The sequence below is a fragment of the Oncorhynchus gorbuscha genome, linkage group LG23 (assembly GCF_021184085.1).
Source record: "Oncorhynchus gorbuscha isolate QuinsamMale2020 ecotype Even-year linkage group LG23, OgorEven_v1.0, whole genome shotgun sequence".
Classification (NCBI taxonomy): Eukaryota; Metazoa; Chordata; class Actinopteri; order Salmoniformes; family Salmonidae; genus Oncorhynchus; species Oncorhynchus gorbuscha.
The window spans coordinates 59,994,922-60,018,006 of NC_060195.1; the positions used below are offsets into that span (position 1 = coordinate 59,994,922).

Sequence of the window (23,085 nt, forward strand, 5' to 3'; positions counted from 1 at the left end):
CTCTGTGTCGCAGTTACATCATGGCCCTGTCCTTAATAATAGGATGTAGCTAGCACAACTCTTTTCCAATGTCATCCATTGTTATTTCAACAAGTATCTCTTGAAAGTATCTATTCTGTTTGCACATGTTTTATTTTATTTGACCATAAGTCTATTGGCACCACAAAATGGTGGACATCAATGGGAAAAGTTGAAAAGTTGACTAATAACTGATCTGACTTTTACGTAAACCATAGATTCACTGTAAATCAATGGTAAGAGCAAATGCAGCAATTCGCGTGACAAACGGATTCGGCTCGTTCCGTGCATAAACTGCATTCTCATGTCCTGGAGAGTAAACTCCATGTCTGTTGTGTTTTGCAGCTGCGGGCAGCGCGGGTGGAACCAGGTCAGGACGTCCTGAGGAAAGGGAAGGGGTGGCGAGTCAGAGGAAAGGAGACGGAGGAACGCCCACCAGCGAGGAGCCGGAGTCCGTGTCACTAAAGGAACGCATGGCCATGTATCAGGCTGCCGTGTCCAAGAAGGAGGCCAGCAGCTCATCCGCCACGGTAAGGGGATACTTCCACAAGGACGTAAAGAGAGATGGAGGGAAAGACACTCCAAGGATAATAACCAGACAGGCTGATAAGCAGGCAGGACAGGCAGACAGACACTATACTTTCAAACACACACATTGAAATGTGCGTGGTATAATTGCCAGTGCATCCCATTTTAATGGACATTATTAACAGAACATTTTCACATACCTCCAAATATGACACATTCTCAAAACGTTTCGACACAGACATCCATGACCACGCAAATCTGCTGTGTAAAAAAATAAAACACAACAAAAAAAGAGCTTTACGTGCCTGGTTCATCAGAGTAAAGAAACACCTTTCTGGAAGCAGCTTACACTTTGTCCAACCTGTAATTGAAAACGAGGGCATGTTTAAGCCGAGGCCATTAATTCAACTCAGTCTGTGGACTGAAGCCATCGGAGCCGCAACCTTTTAGCCCTTTACTATTCTCAGCGGTTCACTAGTATTCACTATTATACGGCTTCTCTTCCCTGGTCTGTTGCATTCCATTCAGCTTCTCTATACCCAGGTCACTGTTATCTGATTGGAACTGAAAGGAACGTCAGGAAGACGTTGTTGTATTTCTAAGCCTTTTTATACTGAGAAGCCTCATGGATAGAAATAATTCCTCTTTTGTCATAAAGAAACCCAGTGTTGAATATTCCTGGACACGACAAAGATCTTCCAGCAACCACATATTCCAGGAACCTCTGTCCACACAGTAACGTGTACAATTCTGAAGACAAGTAGTGGGATATCAACATTCATCATGTATCATCTACTTTTACATTCAGTACTGAATAATGATACCAATGTTGATTTGCATCTAAGGCCATCAGTGTCATTTGTCGGTGCCACTGCGGTGACCTCCGTTGATCCCAGTGTCACGGCCCATGGGGAAGCTGCTGACAGCTGCCGGTGGGAGGCTGGGCTGTAGGGTTACTGCACACTACGAGGGGTAACAGACAGAATCTGGACCAGAATTATCCATCCATACCTTTACAGCTACTGTCTGCATACGCCACTAAAACATAGCTTGATACTGTTATGCCGTGTTGTACTAGTTAGTTTGATTTGACTTGGTGTCACAGATGTTTGGGATCTCCAATCGTGTGGGGAGACTGGGGACATCCTTCTCTTGCAAATGTCATGAGGTCATAACTCCCTACTGTATTTAGGGAAAGTAGTCCAGTCCTGTGGAATATGCTGCTCACTTATGCCCCCTTCAGGACGTCCCAGGAACTATCGCGTCTGCATTAACTACCACTGTACCCCTGAAGATACTCTTCTGAGAGCCCTTTGCATGGAGAGGACTCAAACGAATGATGCCTATGTCTTCTCTTCATAGGTTATGGAGGAGTCTGAAGCCTGTTCTCTGCCAGGGGGTCTGGCCAGCGTGAAGAAACAGTTTGAGAGCCAGGAGTACGCCTCATCCTCCCAGTCCCAGACCAGTGTTACTCAGATCCACGTAGAAAAGAGATCCGTGCAGGTACTGGCAACTAAACAGGCAAGGCATAAGCCATACATAGAAATCCTTCATTCGTATTTATTTATATTGCACTGGGGCTGTGGGCAGATGTGGAGCAGTGGGTTTTGTTGTGTTGTTGTTACTGATGTGTCAAGAGCCTTTTTACGTGTCTCTGCGGCTCAGGTAATGGGTCCACATGCTGTTTTGTTTTGCTGTATGGCAAGTTGTACAGCAACAACATATGTTATACCAGACCTGGTCTCAGGGAGCCAGTACTATTCTGACATGTACGCTTCTACGCTCTACATTTTTGAAAACATTTATTTGATTTAACCTTCATTTAACTAGGCAAGTCAGTAAAGAACAAATTCTTATTTTCAATGAGGGCCGAGGTACAATGCCAGGGAGAGAAAGTCCAATTACAAATATTCCATTTCTAAAAACCTATTTGAGGTGCATTTGGTGTATTTTCATTTTACTTCAGAGATTTTCCACCTCTCTCTATTTGTCACTCACTCTCTCCTTAAGTTACTGTCTAATAAAATACTGGCATTACTATTCTCACGGGGAGAGCTCTGCAATTGACAGGAAATCATGTATTATGTACAACAGATGGATATTCCAGTAAGCTTTGCTCTCTGAACATTCATATTTTCCCCCTCCTGCTGCTAAATATGGTCTGCTGTCAGGGGGAACACAATACCGCTGTGTGTTTGTGACTGCTAGCTACAATGTGTGTGTGTTAAAGTGTTTGTGTGCGAGTGTGTTGCTTGCAACCTGTCAGCGACGGGAACAGACGCCAGTCGAGCGGGTTTGTGACAAAATACTGTATGCCACCCTCATCTAAAGTACCCATGTAAAGCAGAACCGGCGTAAACCACACCCACCGGCATCTGGAGACATTTGTGTTTGTAAATCATAAATATGTGTGAACGGTCTGTGTGTGGTCTTTCTGACAGGAGGTGTCCAGCTCACAGGAGGTGACAGTGAGAAGCAGTGTCAGAGAGGTCATTCCCACCACTCAGCAAGTGGCCTACTTCCATGACCAGGAGGTGTTGTACACTCATGCTTTATTACAATACATTACTCACCTGGTATTTACCAATGAATTCAGATCAGTACTCAACTTCTCTCATATATATATTTATTTTTTCAATATTTAAAAAAAATATTCTTTATATTCAGTTGGACCCTTAACCCTGCAACTGTGCAGTCTCAAACTAAGCCTATTTCTCACAAACGCATATTGAGCCCATCCCGGAGCCTGCTAGGCCGCTTCCCATCATTTTAGTGCACATCTACTCAATATGTCAGCTCTCCCCGCACCTGCCCCAACATCTATAATTAAGTGTACGTCGGAAGGATGAGACCAAGAAGCAGTGTTCTTTGAGTTCCACATAATTGAATAATGAAGTGACACTTTTAGGGAAAACAAAGAATACAACGACCAAACAGCTTCGTTGTGCCAACTACCTGCACACAACCGAAAGAACAAGATCCCACACTGAAGGGGGGGGGGCTATCTAAGTATGATTCCCAATCAGAGACAACGATAGACAGCTGTCCCTGATTGAGAACCATACCTGGCCAAACACAAAGAAATAGAAAACATAGGAACATGAACATAGAATGCCCACCCTAGTCACACCCTGGCCTAACCAAAATAGAGAATAAAAACCTCTCTATGACCAGGGTGTGACAAATTGTAACACTTTTTGTTTCTCATGTCACTTTATTTGTTTTTTCCAAAGTTTTCCAACACAGAGTAAAGTAAAAAATATATATATATAAATGCAGGGCTAAATTAACCTTATGTGGTAAGACAAATACTGTTTTCATTGTGAATTTATTCCACTTACACACCCTTTCTGTTGTCTGTGTGTGAAGGAAATCAATTTGAAGAATTGCCTGTTGTGCTCACCACTTGCCTCCATCTCATTACAGGTGACTCATGATCAAAGAGGTCAACAAAGCAACGTGGCCTCCAGTTATGAAAACCATTATGATGAAACAGGTAGCTTATAATACTATTCATATTTGAATTTTGGCCTTTTTTTGATCACAGCCTAGAGTGTATGCTGTATAGTAATGACTTTTGAAAAGGATTATTCTCCAAGCCAAAATTACATTTACATTACATTACATTTAAGTCATTTAGCAGACGCTCTTATCCAGAGCGACTTACAAATTGGTGCATTCACCTTATGACAGCCAGTGGGACAGTCACTTAACAATAGTGCATCTAAAACTTAGGGGGGGTGGGGTGAGAGGGATTACTTAACCTATCCTAGGTATTCCTTAAAGAGGTGGGGTTTCAGGTGTCTCCGGAAGGTGGTGATTGACTCCGCTGTCCTGGCGTCGTGAGGGAGTTTGTTCCACCATTGGGGGCCAGGGCAGCGAACAGTTTTGACTGGGCTGAGCGGGAGCTGTACTTCCTCAGTGGTAGGGAGGCGAGCAGGCCAGAGGTGGATGAACGCAGTGCCCTTGTTTGGGTGTAGGGCCTGATCAGAGCCTGGAGGTACTGAGGTGCCGTTCCCCTCACAGCTCCGTAGGCAAGCACCATGGTCTTGTAGCGGATGCGAGCTTCAACTGGAAGCCAGTGGAGAGAACGGAGGAGCGGGGTGATGTGAGAGAACTTGGGAAGGTTGAACACCAGACGGGCTGCGGCGTTCTGGATGAGTTGAAGGGGTTTAATGGCACAGGCAGGGAGCCCAGCCAACAGCGAGTTGCAGTAATCCAGACGGGAGATGACAAGTGCCTGGATTAGGACCTGCGCCGCTTCCTGTGTGAGGCAACTCTGCGGATGTTGTAGAGCATGAACCTACAGGAACGGGCCACCGCCTTGATGTTAGTTGAGAACGACACAGGATCACGCCAAGGTTCTTGGCGCTCTGGGAAGGAGGACACAATGGAGTTGTCAACCGTGATGGCAGATCATGGAACGGGCAGTCCTTCCCCGGGAGGAAGAGCAAGGTTCAGCTTGAGGTGGTGATCCGTCATCCACACTGATATGTCTGCCAGACATGCAGAGATGCGATTCGCCACCTGGTCATCAGAATGGGGAAAGGAGAAGATTAATTGTGTGTCGTCTGCATAGCAATGATAAGAGAGACCATGTGAGGTTATGACAGAGCCAAGTGACTTGGTGTATAGCGAGAATAGGAGAGGGCCAAGAACAGAGCCCTGGGGACACCAGTGGTGAGAGCGCGTGGTGAGGAGACAGATTCTCGCCACGCCATAGGACGACCTGTCAGGTAGGACGCAATCCAAGCGTGGGCCGCGTGGAGATGCCCAACTCGGAGAGGGTGGAGAGGAGGATCTGATGGTTCACAGTATCGAAGGCAGCCGATAGATCTAGAAGGATGAGAGCAGAGGAGAGAGAGTTAGCTTTAGCAGTGCGGAGCGCCTCCGTGATACAGAGGAGAGCAGTCTCAGTTGAATGACTAGTCTTGAAACCTGACTGATTTGGATCAAGAAGGTCATTCAGAGAGAGATAGCGGGAGAGCTGGCCAAGGACGGCACGTTCAAGAGTTTTGGAGAGAAAAGAAAGAAGGGATACTGGTCTGTAATTGTTGACATCGGAGGGATCGAGTGTAGGTTTTTTCAGAAGGGGTGCAACTCTCGCTCTCTTGAAGACGGAAGGGACGTAGCCAACGGTCAGGGATGAGTTGATGAGCGAGGTGAGGTAAGGGAGAAGGTCTCCGAAAATGGTCTGGAGAAGAGAGGAGGGGATAGGGTCAAGCGGGCAGGTTGTTGGGCGGCCGGCCGTCACAAGACGCGAGATTTCATCTGGAGAGAGAGGGGAGAAAGAGGTCAGAGCACAGGGTAGGGCAGTGTGAGCAGAACCAGCGGTGTCGTTTGACTTAGCAAACGAGGATCGGATGTCGTCGACCTTCTTTTCAAAATGGTTGACGAAGTCATCTGCAGAGAGGGAGGAGGGGGAGGGGGCGGAGGATTCAGGAGGGAGGAGAAGGTGGCAAAGAGCTTCCTAGGGTTAGAGGCAGATGCTTGGAATTTAGCGTGGTAGAAAGTGGCTTTAGCAGCAGAGACAGAGGAGGAAAATGTAGAGAGGAGGGAGTGAAAGGATGCCTTTTTCCTCCATTTCCGCTCGGCTGCCCGGAGCCCTGTTCTGTGAGCTCGCAATGAGTCATCGAGCCACGGAGCGGGAGGGGAGGACCGAGCCGGCCTGGAGGATAGGGGACATAGAGAGTCAAGGGATGCAGAGAGGGAGGAGAGGAGGGTTGAGGAGGCAGAATCAGGAGATAGGTGGGAGAAGGTTTGAGCGGAGGGAAGAGATGATAGGATGGAAGAGGAGAGAGTAGCGGGGGAGAGAGAGCGAAGGTTGGGACGGCGCGATACCATCCGAGTAGGGGCAGTGTGGGAGGTGTTGGATGAGAGCGAGAGGGAAAAGGATACAAGGCAGTGGTCGGAGACTTGGAGGGGAGTTGCAATGAGGTTAGTGGAAGAACAGCATCTAGTAAAGATGAGGTATTGCCTGCCTTGTGAGTAGGGGGAAGGTGAGAGGGTGAGGTCAAAAGAGGAGAGGAGTGGAAAGAAGGAGGCAGAGAGGAAAGAGTCAAAGGTTCGCCCAGAACTGTGAGAGGTGAGCCGTCCTCAGGAAAGGAGCTTATCAAGGCATCAAGCTCATTGATGAACTCTCCGAGGGAACCTGGAGGGCGATAAATGATAAGGATGTTAAGCTTGAAAGGGCTAGTAACTGTGACAGCATGGAATTCAAAGGAGGCGATAGACAGATGGGTAAGGGGAGAAAGAGAGAATGACCACTTGGGAGAGATGAGGATCCCGGTGCCACCACCCCGCTGACCAGACGCTCTCGGGGTGTGCGAGAACACGTGGGCGGACGAAGAGAGAGCAGTAGGAGTAGCAGTGTTGTCTGTGGTGATCCATGTTTCCGTCAGTGCCAAGAAGTCGAGGGACTGGAGGGAGGCATAGGCTGAGATGAACTCTGCCTTGTTGACCGCAGATTGGCAGTTCCAGAGGCTACCGGAGACCTGGAACTCCACGTGGGTCGTGCGCGCTGGGACCACCAGAGTAGGGTGGCCGTGGCCACGCGGTGAGGAGCGTTTGTATGGTCTGTGCAGAGAGGAGAGAACAGGGATAAACGGACACATAGTTGACAGGCTACAGAAGAGGCTACGCTAATGCAAAGGAGATTGGGAATGACAAGTGGACTACACGTCTCGAATGTTCAGAAAGTTAAGCTACGTAGCAAGAATCTTATTGACTAAAATGATTAAAATGATACAGTACTGCTGAAGTAGGCCAGCTGGCAGTGGGTGCGTTGTTGACACTACACTAATCAAGTCGTTCCGTTGAGTGTAATAGTTTCTGCAGTGTTGCTATTCGGGGGGCTAGCAGGCTAGCTAGCAGTGTTGTTTACGTTACGTTGCGTTAAAAGAACGACAATAGATGGCTAGCGAACCTAGAAAATCGCTCTAGACTACACAATTATCTTTGATACAAAGATGAGGTGCGGAATTTAATTGTGTTGCAGATGATTTTCTAACAGGAATTCAGTGCATGGCTGCAAATTAAATCAAGGCATAGGAAGGTAAAAAAAAATATTGCAACTGGGAATAAGGTAATCGATGCCACTTTCGGAATTGGAAATGGTAGGTTTTAAAGACACAATTTTAGTTTCCTCCAAACCAACTGGGCTTCAAACTGAGACTCGTTTAATGAGACAACTGCTTCCTGTTTCTATTTCAGTTAAGGTCATAGGAGGAGAGGACTTACCAAAGGTCTCCACTCAGGCTTTGAAGCAGCAGTATGAGAAGACGATCGAACAGGCCACGCCGGGCAAGCAAATCAAGGTAATGATGCAGTCTGTTTATCTACGTGGCCATTATAGTGTGTCTATAGACCATGCCATGATATCAAAGCAGGGGAATTCACTTTGAGGGTAGTGAGTACTGAGTATATTGGATGACGTGAGAATGGGATGAGCTTAAAAAGCACAAACTTATGATAGTTGTTATTATTTTGTGTAAAAACAAACATATTCAGAGATGTCATTATCTGCTTAAATCTACTCTATGGGTTATTCTGCTATACTGTCCTCTTTTCCATTTCTCTATCACTTCATATTCTGACTGCAACTACCCCTGTCCTTCTTTCCATCAATCATAAAACCATAGATTGATCTGGATTATAACCAGTTTCAATGGGCACCGGTAAACCAGTCCTCCTCAGCAGCAGCTATCTATGAAAGTTTGTCCACGGTGAAACAGTCGTCCAGGGCTTCAGCAGCAACGAGCTATGAAACCTCATCCACTATCAGGACAGGGGTTGTCTCTTCATCTACCGCTGCCTCAGCCTCATCCAATACCAGGACAGGGGCTGTCTCTTCCTCTACCCCTGCCTTAGCCTCATCCAATATGAGGACAGGGGTTGTCTCTTCCTCTACCGCTGCCTCAGCCTCATCCAATATCAGGACAGGGGCTGTCTCTTCCTCTTCCGCTGCCTCAGCCTCATCCATGGATTATGAGACCATGGAGCACTTCCCTCCTCCACCCGCTGAACTAATGCCCCAGGAGGCCCCCGAGTGCTGTGACTCTCTGCCGCCTCAGGAGCAGGCTGGCCAACAGAGATACATCTTCAACAAAGAGCAGTACTCCAAGCAGAGGAACCTCAATGAGCTGAAGCGCCTGTACAAGCACATGCACCCAGAGGTTCGGAGGACCATGGAGAATGATTACTTCACCGACGTCACAGAGATCGAGCAGTCACAGCTGGATAGTGAAGATGAGATGACCGGGGAAGTCCAGCAGGCTTGCTATGTGTTTGAGAACAGTGGTGGGGATGAATGTATGAGCCCTGAGGGAGATTACCTGGAGTGGGATGAGATCCTTAAAGGGGAGGTGCAGTCCATGCGCTGGATGTTTGAGAACAAGCCGCTGGATACCATTAAAGATGACACCCCAGATGAGGATGATGAAGTGAATAACATTGCTGAGCAGGAAATCATTGCAGGAAGTGATGTCAAATACACAGCCTGGATGTTTGAGACCCAGCCCATGGATGCGCTGCGTGCAGACACCCCAGACTCCACCGTACAGACAGGGAAATTGACCGAGCTAGCGAGAGGAGATGTACGAACAGCCACCTATCTTTTCGAGACCCAGCCACTGGATTGTCTGAATAAATTCTACCAGGAGGATGAGCAAGCCTTGGAGGTTGTCTTCACTAAAGATATTACAGGAGGGGACGTGAAAACGGCCAGGTATCTGTTTGAAACGCAACACTTGGATTCCCTCAGCCACACAGAGACCATTGAGGAGAGCCACTTCTTGAACCTGAAGTCAGAGCTTGAGGAGATCAAAGGGGAAGTGAAGACAACCACGCGGATGTTTGAGACCCAGCCCATGTGTGTCATCAGGGGCGACTCTGGAAATATACTGGAGATCACCGCCATCCGCAGGGAAGAGATGGAGAAGGGAGACGTGAAGACCTCCCGCTGGCTCTTTGAGACCCAGCCTCTGGACATGATCAACAAAGACCCTGCCAAGGTGAAGCTGATCTGTGGAGTCTCCATGGAGGACAACTCCCAGGGAGGCGTGAACCGGGGGAGGTGGCTGTTTGAGACAAAGACACTGGACTCCATTAAAGACGAGGAATGGCAAAGCATCAGGCAAAAGGAGGAGATTATTGGAGCAGATGTGCGGAAGCACTGCTTGGTTTTCGAGACACAGCAGATGGATACTCTGAAAGACAATGCCAATGCCAGACCTTTACCCTCAGAGGAGATTGTAGGAGGTGATGTGCGATCAGCAAAACATCTGTTTGAGACAGTGCCAATGGAGAACCTGAAGGATCTGGCTGAAGTAGGGAAACTTCAGAAGATGGTTGCGTCCGAGGAGGAGAAGGGTGATGTTAGACATCAGAAGTGGGTTTTTGAAAGTCAACCACTTGAAAACATAAGGGAGGAGAAGAAGGAAATGACACGCACTATAAACCTTGAAGAACTTGATAAGGGCGACGTCACAAATCACAAGGAAAGATTTGAAACCTTGGATTTAAGCAGATGTGAGGGGGCACAGAGAATCCAAGTTGAAGGTGTTACCAGTGGGTCTGTGAAATCAAACAAAGTTCTTTTTGAATCCACCCCGATGTATGCCATGCAAGACAGCGAGGGACACTACCACGAGGTGAAAACCGTGCGACGTGAGGAGATAGTAAAAGGAGATGTTCGCAGCTGCAGGTGGATGTTTGAAACACGTCCTATCGATGAGTTTGAGGAAAGTATCAATAAATTCCAGATTATAAAAGGTATATCAAAGGAGGAGATTGAATCGGGCGATGTCAAGACTGCCAAGTGGTTATTTGAAACTCAACCCCTCGATGGTATTAAACATTTTAGCAACACTGAAGAAGATGAAACTAAGACAAAGGAGAGTGTTGAAATTGAGAAGGGTGATGTGAAAACCTGCAGGTGGCTGTTCGAGACTCAACCAATGGATAATCTGTATGAGAAAGCAGATAAGGTGAGGAATGAGACTGAGGTTGAGGAGGTCAACAAAGGGGACGTCAAAACATGCACATGGCTCTTTGAGACTCAGAACCTCGATAACATCTGTGACCATTCCGAGTCCGAATCAGAGACCGTTCTCAAAACCTGCACTGTCAAACAAGAGGACGTCCAAGGCAAAGATGTGCATCACGCTCGCTTCCTCTTTGAGACAGAGAACCTGGAGAACCTCACAGGGGAGGAGAGTGGTGCCTTCAGGAGAGTGACTAAGATTGATGTCCAGTCTGGAGATGTGTCTAGGATGAAGTTTCTCTTCCAGAATAGGTCTTCAGACATCATGACCTCAACCTCAGCTGAAACGATGCATAAGCTGAAGACCCTGACGGCGGAGGAAATTCAGAAAGGAAATGTAGTGAACAACACGTGGCTTTTTGAAAACCAACCTATAGACACTATCTGTGAGGTTACAGAGGGAGCCAAGGACACTCGCACCGTAACCGATGTGCTGGGAGGAAACGTTGGTCAAGGACGCTTCGTTTTCGAGACTTACTCTCTCGATAAAATCCAAGAGGAGTCCACCGAGACTGAGATGTCAAAACTCCAGAGCATCATCAGGGACGATATAGAGAAAGGGGATGTGAAAAGCTACACCATGATGTTTGAAAATCAGCCACTGTATGCAATCTGTGACAAAGAGGGCCACTACCATGAAGTAACCACTATGACAAAGGAAGAAATCATGAGCGGAGACGTGGTGGGGGCCCGGTGGTTATTTGAAACAAAACCTCTGGATTCAATAAGGGACACAGACGACGTCTATGTCATCAAATCTGTCACTGAGGAGGACGTCCAGAAAGGTGATGTCAGCACGGCCAGGTGGAGGTTCGAAACACAACCTCTTGATGAAATCGCCGAGGACATGAAAGTGTTGACTAAAACAGTTGACGATATCCAGGGTGGTGATGTGAAGACAAACAAACACCTTTTTGAGACAGATCAACTGTCCCAGAAGTATGTTAGAACTGTTAGTGTGAGTGAGATCCAAAAAGGGGAGGTCAGGACTGCCTCGTGGATGTTTGAAACACACAGCATCGATAAGATCCGTGGCGAGGGCTCAGAATATGATGAAATGGAGACCGTGACAAAAGAAGAAGTGATGAAAGGAGATGTCAAACAGTCTGTGTGGCTCTTTGAAAAACAGCCGCTTGACAGCATTAAAGAGTCAGACGGAACAGAGACTGTTGTCACCCGGGAGGAGATCCCACAAGCAGATGTAAAGACAACAACATGGCTTTTTGAAACCACTCCTTTAACCAAATTTAATGAGAACAGTGTAGAAAGAACTGAAATAATGGGGAAGAGCATCAAAGAGACCCTTGAAGAGCTGTATTGTCAGAAAATGGTTGACTCACAAGGGATTCTCATTGAGACGGATGAGATCGGAGATGTCAGAATGGCAAAATATAGACTCTTGAACCAAGATGCTCCAGAAATCCAGAAGGAGGAGGTGATCAGAGGGGATCTGAACAATATCATGATGAACCTCCTAAACAGACGAGAAATGACAGAGACAGGGATAGTCATAGACCAGGACGAGAGAGGCAACATCAACACAACAGTAAAACAGCTATTCAACCAAGAAAAGGGATTCAATGTTGAGAAGGAGGAAATCCTCAGAGGCGACATTCAAGAGGCCATCAACAACCTACTGAAGGAGGAGGGCTCCTCAAAACGTGGAATTCTGATTCAAGAAGATGAAAAGGGAGATGTGCGAATGACTATATACTCCCTCCTCAATAAGGAAGATGGTGGTGGCATTGAGAAGGAGGATATCATCAAAGGCAATGTCAGTAGGACCCTTCACAGTCTCTTGTCCAACCCAGGGTCAGAGGAATCTAAAAGGATAAGGGTGGAAGACACGGAGAGGGGTAACGTTAGCTTTTACTCCACCTGTATTGAATCTGGGGCACTGGATTACCTCAAACAACTCCAGTTTGAACCTAATGAGGAACAAGAACAGGCGCAGAAGGAACGTATCATTGGCGGCGACGTTATGGAAACCAAAATGACACTAAGGAAGAATCAACAGCAGATTGAACGCACAGTAGCTGAGGACGATATTGTCCCTGGTGATGTCAACAACACTGTGAAGGTGTTCATGATGGAACCTGCTCTCTTGCTGGACAACCTACAGAAAGAGGAAATTGTCAAGGGAGATCTGAGGGCGGCCCTGGACTCACTGACCAAAACTATTAGCAAGAGAGTCGTGATAGAGAAAGAGGAAGTGGTGAAAGGGGACCTGCACACCACTCTGAGGTCTTTGGAGGAGGCTCAAAACCAAGCCAAGGAAATGGAAAAGCCAGAAATTGTCCGAGGTGATATCCGAGGAGCCCTCCAATCATTAAAGAAATCGTCGACCACCAAGACTGAGGTAATTGTTGAGGATTTAGTGCCCGGCGATATCAAAGGCACCTTGAAATCACTAGAAGAGGCTAAGCAGGCAGTGAAAGAGATGGAAAAGGAGGAGATTGTAAAGGGAGACATTCATACTGCGCTGAAGGGTTTGCATGAGGCCTCGAGTGAGAAAAAGCTTTACCAGCACCAAGTGAGTGAACAGGGGGACGTGAGAGGCACAATACAGCTGTTACTAGAACCATCCACATCCCCCCGAATGCAACGCAGGGGAAGCACTGAGGGAGATGTGAAGACCTCCATAAAATGCCTCTACGAAGGGCAGGGGCAGGACCAGGATGAGGAGCAATCGCAGATGGAGAAGGAGGAGGTGATAAAGGGAGATGTTAAAGGAGCCATAAAGAATCTGATGCAGAGAAAAGAATATTCCAATCGGAAAGTACGAAAGTATCCTCCCAGGAAAGCTCCTAGAGCTCATGTGAAAAATCCATTACCCACACAGCAAGTGATGGACCATGAATACTCAGATGTGGCTAAGAATGAGAACGTCACAGTCAATCTAGCCCCTGCTGTGAAAAACCTGTCTCAGAGTCAGAGCAGTAAATTACAGGACGCCACACAAAAGCACACTGGGACGTACACCGAGAACAAATCAGTGAAGAGCAGCAAGACCCTCACCCAAGAGGAACACTCTATGACAACACAGGTCCAAACAGTACATATTTTGGAGGACTCACAGCAGGAACATGTAAAAGAACAGACTGAAGTTAAAGAACAGACACAGAGTGTAAAACAGAAAATGCAACCCCCTCCTAAGCACATGATCATAAAGAAGAAAAACCTGACCAATCAGATGACCGATAATACATCAATTAATCAGATGACAGAGATTAAAGCAGCCAATCAGAGGACTGTGAATAAAGCAGCCAATCAGATGACTGAGAATAAAGCAGGCAATCAGATGATTGTGAATAAATCAGCCAATCACATGACTGAGAATAAAGCAGCCAATCAGATGATTGTAAATAAATCAGCCAATCACATGAGTGAGAATAAAGCATCCAATCAGATGAGTGTGAATAAATCAGCCAATCATATAACTGAGAATAAAGCAGGCAATCAGATGATTGTGAATAAATCAGCCAATCATATGACTGAGAATAAAGCAGCCAATCATATGACTGAGAATAAAGCAGTCTCAGACATAAATGTGACGAAAGAAACACAGAGAGAAACACAAGTTTCAGACATGAACGTGACCACACAGGTCAAAACAGTCAATATGTCTGAGTCCTCACAGCAGACACATGTTAAAAAACAGGCTGTGAAACAGAGAATACCACCACCCCCTAAACCCATCTTCATAAAGAAGAAAAACATGACCAATCAGATGACTGGCAATACATCAACGAATCAGATAACTGAGAATGAAGCAGCCTCAGACATACATGTGATGAAAGAAACACAAAGCACATCTCAAACTAATATTGTTTCAAAGCAAACACAGGAAACAAAAACAATGAAACGGTTGCAAACAACCGTGACAGAACATAAGACTGTTACACAAAAACACAACGTCAAAAATCTGAATACAAATTTCCGGAACCTGGACGTGAAGGGAAAAGGTATGATAAAGAAAGGGACGCCTGAGATTCATTTCCCTCCTCCTCCCACGTCCCCGCCTCCACCATCCGAGTCTGAGATGTCTCTTCCTCCCCCGCCCTCACCAGTGGCGGGCAGCCCAATGTCCCTGTCATGCCATAGCCCAATGTTTCCCACATCCCGTCCCCTGATTATGAGACAGGACAGTGACCTTCCGCCTCCACCTCCTCCACCCCCAGCAGAATGCGGGGAGCCTGACTTTTTCTCTTCTCCCCCACCCCCACCCTCCGAGGCAGGGCAAGACTTTCTTCCTCCACCGCCCTCACAGCAAGAGCTGAACTCAATGCCACACCAAGTGTCTACACCACCACCTGGAAAGCCATTTAAAGCTAGGCCTTTATTCAAAATCCCAAAATCAGAGCCACCCAAGAAACCAATACTGGTCAAACCAAAATGGCAGAAAAAGCAAGCAGTACCACCACCGCCTCCTCCACCTCCTCAGCCAATGACAGTTCAGACAGAACATAAAGAGGAAGCAGTAGTCAAGGAAGTCAAGAGTGAAATTGGTTGTAAAAAGGTGGAAACTACAAATACTACAAATACTACCAACACACAGGTTCAATCTGATTTTACAGTGTCCATGAATAAAATCACTTCACCAATCCCAGTGGCAAAACCACCACAGGAAGAGTTGCCACGACCACCTAAAAAGGTATTCATCCCTCCAATCAAAATACCCCCACCTGCAGAGCCTGCCCCAGTTGCAAAACCTAAACCGTATGCCAGTAAATTCAAAACCCCACTGATGCTGGCTGAGGAAAGGTATCGTGTGCAGAGAGAGGAGGCTGAGAGAAACAAGTCACAAGACACAACTCCCGCCACTTCACGAGTCACATCTCCCACCTCTCCTCCAACTAGTATGATACAAATGATGGGCTCAACCAATGCTGCAAGTGAACAACACTCAGTTGCACACAAAACAGAGCAGTCAAAAGTGACCTCAGAGGTAACACAGGCTGAGGAAACTCAGTTTAAAAGCAAAGTATGCATTTCATCACAAGAGCCGCCCATGAAGAAAGCTCCATCACATATCCCCCTGAGCAAACCTTTGATCTCAGTGGGGGAAAAGAAATCAACCTCTGGATCTGGAAATATTTCCTCAGATAAGAAACATATTACCACTGATCAGTCCTCTATGGTCTCTTCTGGGAAAGAACTCGCCTCAACTGTTGCCTCCAGAAAACATCAGGCTGTTTCCACTGGCGAGCATCAGTCTGTTTCCTCTGGCGAGCATCAGCCTGTTTCAGTCCATGCTGCTCACCCTCACCATGAGTCCCACATTAAAGTCCATTCTGGTGCTAATGTGATTTCATCCTCAGTAGCTGAGCAGCAGAGTGGTATGAATGCTAGCTCACGGTCTATCATCTCCACTCAGAGCATTGTCCAGGAAAATGTACATCTTCAATCCCAATCCGCCGTCATATACAAAGCAGAGGAGGAAAATAATACTGACGCCTCTCTCACACAGAAAGTTACAAAAAATCCATCTCAGCCCACCAAAATCAAAATTCCAAAAGTGACACCAAATTTCAAGGTGAGAACTGTGAAGTTGCCGAAGGAGAAGGAGGAGAAAAGCGAGGTGGTGGAAAAAGATCAACGAGCAGTGAAAAACGAATTACATGTACATCAAATGGGTATGGAGACTATTTCTAAGAGTGAGACCAGAGTAGTTCAGGAGAGCACGCAGACGGCCACCAGTAGCTCAGCAAAGAATGAAGTAAAGGTGGCGACGAATGTGATACAGGAGAAAGCTGAGGAAGTTGAAAAAACTGCAGCTGCCAAGGAAACAAAGCTGGAGATCCAAAGGACGACAAAGGCAAAGCAGAAAGGCATTAAAGTCCCTTTTCCCAAAGAGCCAAAGCTAGTTCCCATGCCAGTAGCTCAAGCTCCAGGGCACTGCCACATATCTGTCTCCCATAGTCAACAGAGCATGCAGGAACAGCACATTCAGAAGCAGGAGCAAGTGATTGTTAATGAGAGAGTAGTTCAACAGAGCTTCCAGAAACAGAAACAGCAGGTTCGCACACAGAAGCAGCAGGTCGAGTCTTTCCAACAACAAGGAGAAGTAAGCAAAATGCAGCAGCATCAGGAGAGGTCGAAGGCAGAGTCAACGGATGTCTCCATGAACATTGCAGGGAAGGCAGCAGCACAGACAGAAGCAGCTCAATCAATGGCGGAAAGCTCAGCTCAATCAGTGGAGGAGAGCACAGATTCAGAGAAATATGTAATGGTACAGAAGCTGCTATTTAACATTAAGAAGCTTCATCCAGGGAAAATGGATTCAAACTCAGTGAGGACAATACTTAGTGAGGTCCCTGTCTGGTTGATGAGGGCGGAGGAAAAGCATGATTTAAAACAGGTTGCTGTTCAGCAGAATAAGAAGAAGCTCACAGAGATCATTTTCCACGTGAGAAACTTAGCACAAGCAAAACTTGGAAACTTAGAAGGACAAATGGCAGCCATGGCAAAACAGGATAGAGAACCGGCACCTGCATCATCACCTGCACCACCACCTGCATCATCACCTGCACCACCACCTGCATCATCACCTGCACCACCACCTGCACCAGCATCTGAAAAGAAAGGATTTGGAGGAGCAACAGCCAAGATATCTAAAACAACCATTGGCTCATCAAGAGTCGAAACCCATAAGAAAGTGGTTGAGGAGAAGAAGATCTCTCGTGAGAGCAAAAAGCCAGAGCTGACTGAAGTAAAAGGTCCTGATCCCAGAGTTCCCTCTCCTATGCTTGCAACGCGAACACCTTCACCTACATTCATCAGCATTGAATCAGTGAGGAGAACAGACTCACCCCTCATGGTGACCCCCTCACCTCCTCCATCATACAGGTCTGGTGCCACCCCAACCCCAACCCCACCACCTCCCCCTCCCCGCACTCCTACCTCTCGGTTCTGTAGGGCCACACCCTCTCCCACCTTGAGCAGCTCAGAGAAGTTAGCCAAGTTGAAGGACACCACTGCGAAGCTCTATAGGGGCATGACCCCTCCCCCACCCATGCCTGAGTTTCTGACCACAGAGCATGCCTTTGACAGAGAGGATTCCCCAGCGCTGATTGAACCTGAGATCCACATGCAGACACAGGAGATGGAGACTGGGACGACGACTCCGGATGTGGCTGATATGGATGACTCCATGATGACTGTCAGAGACAAGAAGTTCTTCTTTGAGGAAGCTCAGAAGGCAGAGGTGAGCAGGACATACATGCGGAAGGACCCCATTGAAATCCCGGAGCGCCTGGGTCCAGAGGATCTCGAGGAAGTTCCTGAGGGTGTGAATATAGACATAATGAAAGAGGATCTCCCTAGGCTTGACCTGTCAAAGCTGGTCAATCAATTTGAATCACCACAACAGAAGCTGTTCATCAGAAAAGATCCCATGATCATTACAGATAGACTGGGAAGTGACACTGAAGATCCAGAGGCAGACCCCAAAACGTCAAAAACTGATGAAACACCTGCCTTCAACATCAAGGCCATCAAGAATGCCTTTGACTTGGGTGACCATAATGCTCTCAAAGAAGTGAGAGAGAAACAAGAGGAGAGAGAGAGGCGAGAATCAGAGTCTGCCGAACCAACGGGGCATTCCGAAACCAAGTCCGTCACTGAGGAGTTCTCTGGCATGGATGAATTTGGCAACATAACAAGCGGGGTGAGGAGCGAGACCAGCATGCACTCTGAGAGCCACATGTCCCGTCCCCTCCCTCCCTCCTATGCCGACGTGGTGAAAGGGACGGTTGAAGAGATGGCAGTTCCTGTGGAGGCTGCCACAGAGGACGTACTGAAGAGCTTCAACCAGTCCTGGGCCGAAACAGAGAGTATGTTCCAGAATCTGGGATTCAGTGTCTCAGAACAGAGGACATCACAGATTGTAACACACCAGCAGGAGACTGTCGTGACGGGTAAACCAACGTGTGGAGCATGAGGGGAGACTAATAGAGAGTGATGGTGTGTTTAACATATTTTTGTGTGAAAGTAAAAAATATTAACAGTGCCTTCAAATTCAGCATTAATGTTTTGCATCTGCACTGTTTTTAATTATGCATTTCCCCTTTGTTGTTGTTCTTCTTTATTCTTATCTGACAGACACTAACACTTCTAAAGCATAATGAATCTAATGGGTACTGGCAGTCTGTTTAGAATGCATTAAAACACAGCAAGAGCGTGCCTCATGATATGCTTGTCTACAGGGGGGTGGTTTTGTTGATGCCTAAGATACTGTATAGAGCTATTTTTGCAAAAAGGAGCGATGGGAAGTTATGGATTAATGTTTTCATGCTTGTGTGAGGATGTGGTTGCATATTTCTAATTATAAACTGGGTTGTTTCGAGCCCTGAATGCTGATTGGTTAATACCTATGGTATATCAGACAGTATACCACAGGTATGACAAAACATTTATTTTAACTGCTCTAATTACGTTGGTAACGAGTTTATAATAGCAATAAGGCACCTCAGGGTTTGTAATATATGGCCAATATACCACGGGTAAGGGCTGTGTCCAGGCACTCCACGTTGTATCATGCATAAGAACAGCCCTTAGCCGTGGTATATTGGCCATATACCACACCTCCGCAGGCCTTATTGCTTAAGTATACACTACTGTTCAAAAGTTTGGGGTCAATTAGAAATGTCTTTATTTTTTAAAGAAAAGCACATTTTTTGTCCATTCAAATAACATCCTTTTTTAAATTGAACTAGGCAAGTCAGTTAATAACAAATTCTTATTTTCAAAGACGGCCTAAGAACAGTAGGTTAACTGGGCAGAACAACATATTTTTACCTTGTCAGCTCGGGATTCGAGTCCAACACTCTAACCACTAGGCTACCTGCCGCCCCCAAATTGATCAGAAATACAGGACAGACATTGTTAATGTTGTAAATGACTATTGTAGCTGGAAACGGCAGATTGTTGTATGGAATATCTACATAGGCACATTGTGTTAGCTAATCCAAGTTTATAATTTTAAAGGGCTAATTGATCATTAGAAACCTCTTTTGACTCATGTTAGCACAGCTGAAAACTGTTGGTCTGATTAAAGAAGCAATACAACTGGCCTTCTTTAGACTAGTTGAGTATTTTGAGCATCAGTGTTTGTGAGTCTATTCTTGTTCTGAGAAATGAAGGCTATTCCAAGCGAGAAATTGCCAAGAAACTGAAGATCTCATACAACGCTGTGTACTACTCCCTTCAGAGAACAGCGCAAACTGTCTCTAACCAGAATAGAAAGACGAGTGGGAGGCCCCGGTGCACAACTGAGCAAGAGGACAAGTACATTAGAGTGTCTAGTTTGAGAAACAGATGCCTCACAAGTCCTGAACTGGCAGCTTCATACAATAGTACCTAAGCTACAGGACTGTTTTGCTAGCACAGACTGGATTATGTTCCGGGATTCCTCTGATGGCATTGAGGAGTACACCACATCAGTCATTGGCTTCATCAATTAGTTCATCGATGACGTCGTCCCCACAGTGACCGTACGTACATACCCCAAACTGAAGCCATGGATTACAGGCAGCATCCGCACTGAGCTAAAGGCTAGGCCTGCTGCTTGCAAGAAGCGGGACTCTAACCCGGAAGCTTATAAATAATCCAGCTATGTCCTCTGACGAACCATCAAACAGGCAAAGTGTTAATACAGGACTAAGATTGATTCGTACTACACCGGCTCTGACACTCGTTAGATGTGGCAGGGCTTGCAAACCATTACAGACTACAAAGGGAAGCACAGCCGAGACCTTGCCAGTGGCACAAGCCTACCAGACGAGCTAAACTACTTCTATGCTCGCTTCGAGGCAAATAACACTGACACATGCATGAGAGCACCAGCTGTTCCTGAAGACTGTGTAATCACGCTCTCCGCAGCCGATTTGAGTAAGACCTTTAAAAAGGTCAACATTCAAAAGGCCGCACGGCCAGACGGATTACCAGGATGTGTATTCGAGCATGCGCTGACCAACTGGCAAGTGTCAACCTCTCCCTGTCCGAGTCTGTGTCTGTAATACATGTTTCAAGCAGACCACAATAGTGCCTGTGCCCAACAACACTAAGGTAACCTGCCAAAATGACTACCGACCCATAGCACTCACGTCTGTAGCCATGAAGTTCTTTGAAAGGCTGGTCATGGCTCACATCAACACTATCATCCCAGAAACCCTAGACCCACTCCAATTTGCATACCGCCCCCAAATATCCACAGATGATGCAATCTCTATTGCAATGTGAGAACGTTATACATTGACTACAGCTCAGCGTTCCACCCCATTGTGCCCTCAAAGCTCATCAATAAGCTAAGGACCCAAGGACTCAACACCTCCTTCTGCAACTGGATCCTGGACTTCCTGACGGGCCGCCTCCAGGTGGCAAGGTTAGGTAACAACACATCCACCACACTGATCCTCAACACAGGGGCCTCTCAAGGGTGCATGGTCAGTCCACTGCTGTACTTCCTGTTCACTCATAACTGCACAGCCAGGCATGACTCTAAAACCATCATTAAATTTGCTGATGAAACAACAGTGGTAGGCCTGATCACCAACAACGACGAGACAGCCTATAGGGAGGAGGTCAGAGACCTGGCCGTGTTGTGCCAGGACCACAAACTGTCCCTCAACGTGATCAAGGAGATGATTGTGGACTACAGGAAAAAGAGGACAGAGCACCCCCCAATTCTCATAGATGGGGCTGCAGTGGGAGCAGGTTGAGCGCTTCAAGTTCCTTGGTGTCCACATCACCAACAAACTAACATGGTCCAAGCACACCAAGACAGTCGTGAAGAGGGCATAACAAAACCTATTCCCCCTCAGGAGACTGAAAAAGATTTGGCATGGGTCCTCAGATCCTCAAAAGCTTCTAGAACTGCACCATTGAGAGCATCCTGACTGGTTGCATCACTGCCTGGTATGGCTCGGCCTCCGACTACAAGGCACTAGTGCGAACCGTCCAGTACATCACTGGGTCCAAGTTTCCTGCAATCCAAGACCTTGATACCAGGTGGTGTCAGAGAAAGGCCCCAAAAATTGTCAAAGACTCCAGCCACCCTAGTCATAGACTGTTCTCTCTGCTGCCGCACGGCAAGACGTACCGGAGCGCCAAGTCTAGGGCAAAGAGGCTTCTAAACAGCTTCTACCCCAAAGCCATAAGACTCCTGAACATCTAGTCAAATGGCTACACAGACTATTTGCATTGCCCCCCCCCCTCTTTACACCACTGCTACTCTTTGTTGTCATCTATGAGTAGTCACTTTAATAACTCTAGCTACATGTACATACTACCTCAACTAACAGGTGCCCCAGCACATTGACTCTGTATTGGTACCCCCTTGTATATAGTCTCGCTATTGTTATTTTACTGCTGCTCTTTAATTACTTGTTACTTTTATCTCTTATTCTTATCCATATTTTTTTTAACTGCATTGTTGGTTACGGGCTCGTTGGTAAGCATTTCAATGTAAGGGTGACACCTGTTGTATTCGGCCCATGTGACTAATAGAATTAGATTTGATTTGATTTTGATTAACATCAGCACAAACGCCATCTTTATGAGGCCTGCTTAGCTTAGCTTGGTAACATCTGTATGTCGGTGTGTGATATGTCTGTCTTGGTTAAGTCACATTTGGCAATGCAGCCTACTATAGAGTACATAGGGAGATGCTCCCGAGTGGCGCAGTGGTCTAAGGCACTGCATCTCAGTGCTCGAGGTGTCACTACAGACCCGGGTTAGGGGAGGGTTTAGCCGGGGTAGGCCGTCATTGTAAAATAATACTTTTTTCTTAACTGATTTGCCTCGTTAAACATTTTTTTAAACTACTGACTACTGTATGTCACCTTTTCTAAACCCTTTATAGATTATGGAATGAACTACACAGATTTGTGAAGCATCTGTGTAGTGCTTAGCAAGATGTTACTGTATACAGTGAGGGAAATCAGTATTTGAACCCCTGCTGATTCTGTATGTTTGCCCACTGACAAAGAAATGATCAGTATATACATTTAATGGACAGATCATTTCTTTGTCAGTGGGCAAACAAACAAAATCAGCAGGGGATCAAATACTCTTTTCCCTCACTATATGCTACATAAAGCCTTCATAATTTGTAGTTTGTTTAAAGTGAGAACCATTTTTTTTCATAATTTATTTACTGTCCAGTAGGTTTACTGATAATAATGAATTATTAACTAATAGTGTTGATATGTTAGTGTTAACTAATTGTGCTTTGTTGTCACTTTTGTTTTTACTGAAAAGGTAAATAAAAGAATGACCTAACACTATCATTCTCTTGCAGAAAATTCGAGTTCCAGAGTCCGAACTGTGCACGGTGTGTCGGAAGAGGGTGTATCCGATGGAGTGTCTGGTCGCAGACAAACACAATTTCCATAAAAGCTGCTTCCGCTGTGAGCACTGCAGTGGCAAACTAAGGTAAACCACAAACTTCGACTTATAACCAGTACAAATAATAACAACTATCTTATTTCAAATGT

At 46.3% G+C, this 23,085-nt stretch overlaps 1 protein-coding gene across 5 annotated transcripts in view; it reads left to right on the top strand.

Moving 5' to 3' along the window:
• Nucleotides 1-23,085, top strand: part of xirp2a (xin actin binding repeat containing 2a) — a 70,423-nt gene that overhangs the window by 47,156 nt on the left and 182 nt on the right. For 4 of the 5 annotated variants that reach the window (XM_046324440.1, XM_046324439.1, XM_046324443.1 and 1 more), the window contains 7 exons: nt 364-548; nt 1,909-2,049; nt 2,988-3,080; nt 3,973-4,042; nt 7,759-7,862; nt 8,187-18,507; nt 22,890-23,023. In XM_046324440.1, the coding sequence (XP_046180396.1) occupies nt 364-548; nt 1,909-2,049; nt 2,988-3,080; nt 3,973-4,042; nt 7,759-7,862; nt 8,187-18,507; nt 22,890-22,984 (11,009 nt within the window). In that variant the 3' untranslated portion in view covers nt 22,985-23,023. Of the gene's footprint in view, nt 1-363; nt 549-1,908; nt 2,050-2,987; nt 3,081-3,972; nt 4,043-7,758; nt 7,863-8,186; nt 18,554-22,889; nt 23,024-23,085 lie in introns of those variants that run through there. The other variant, XM_046324441.1, reaches the window with a different exon arrangement.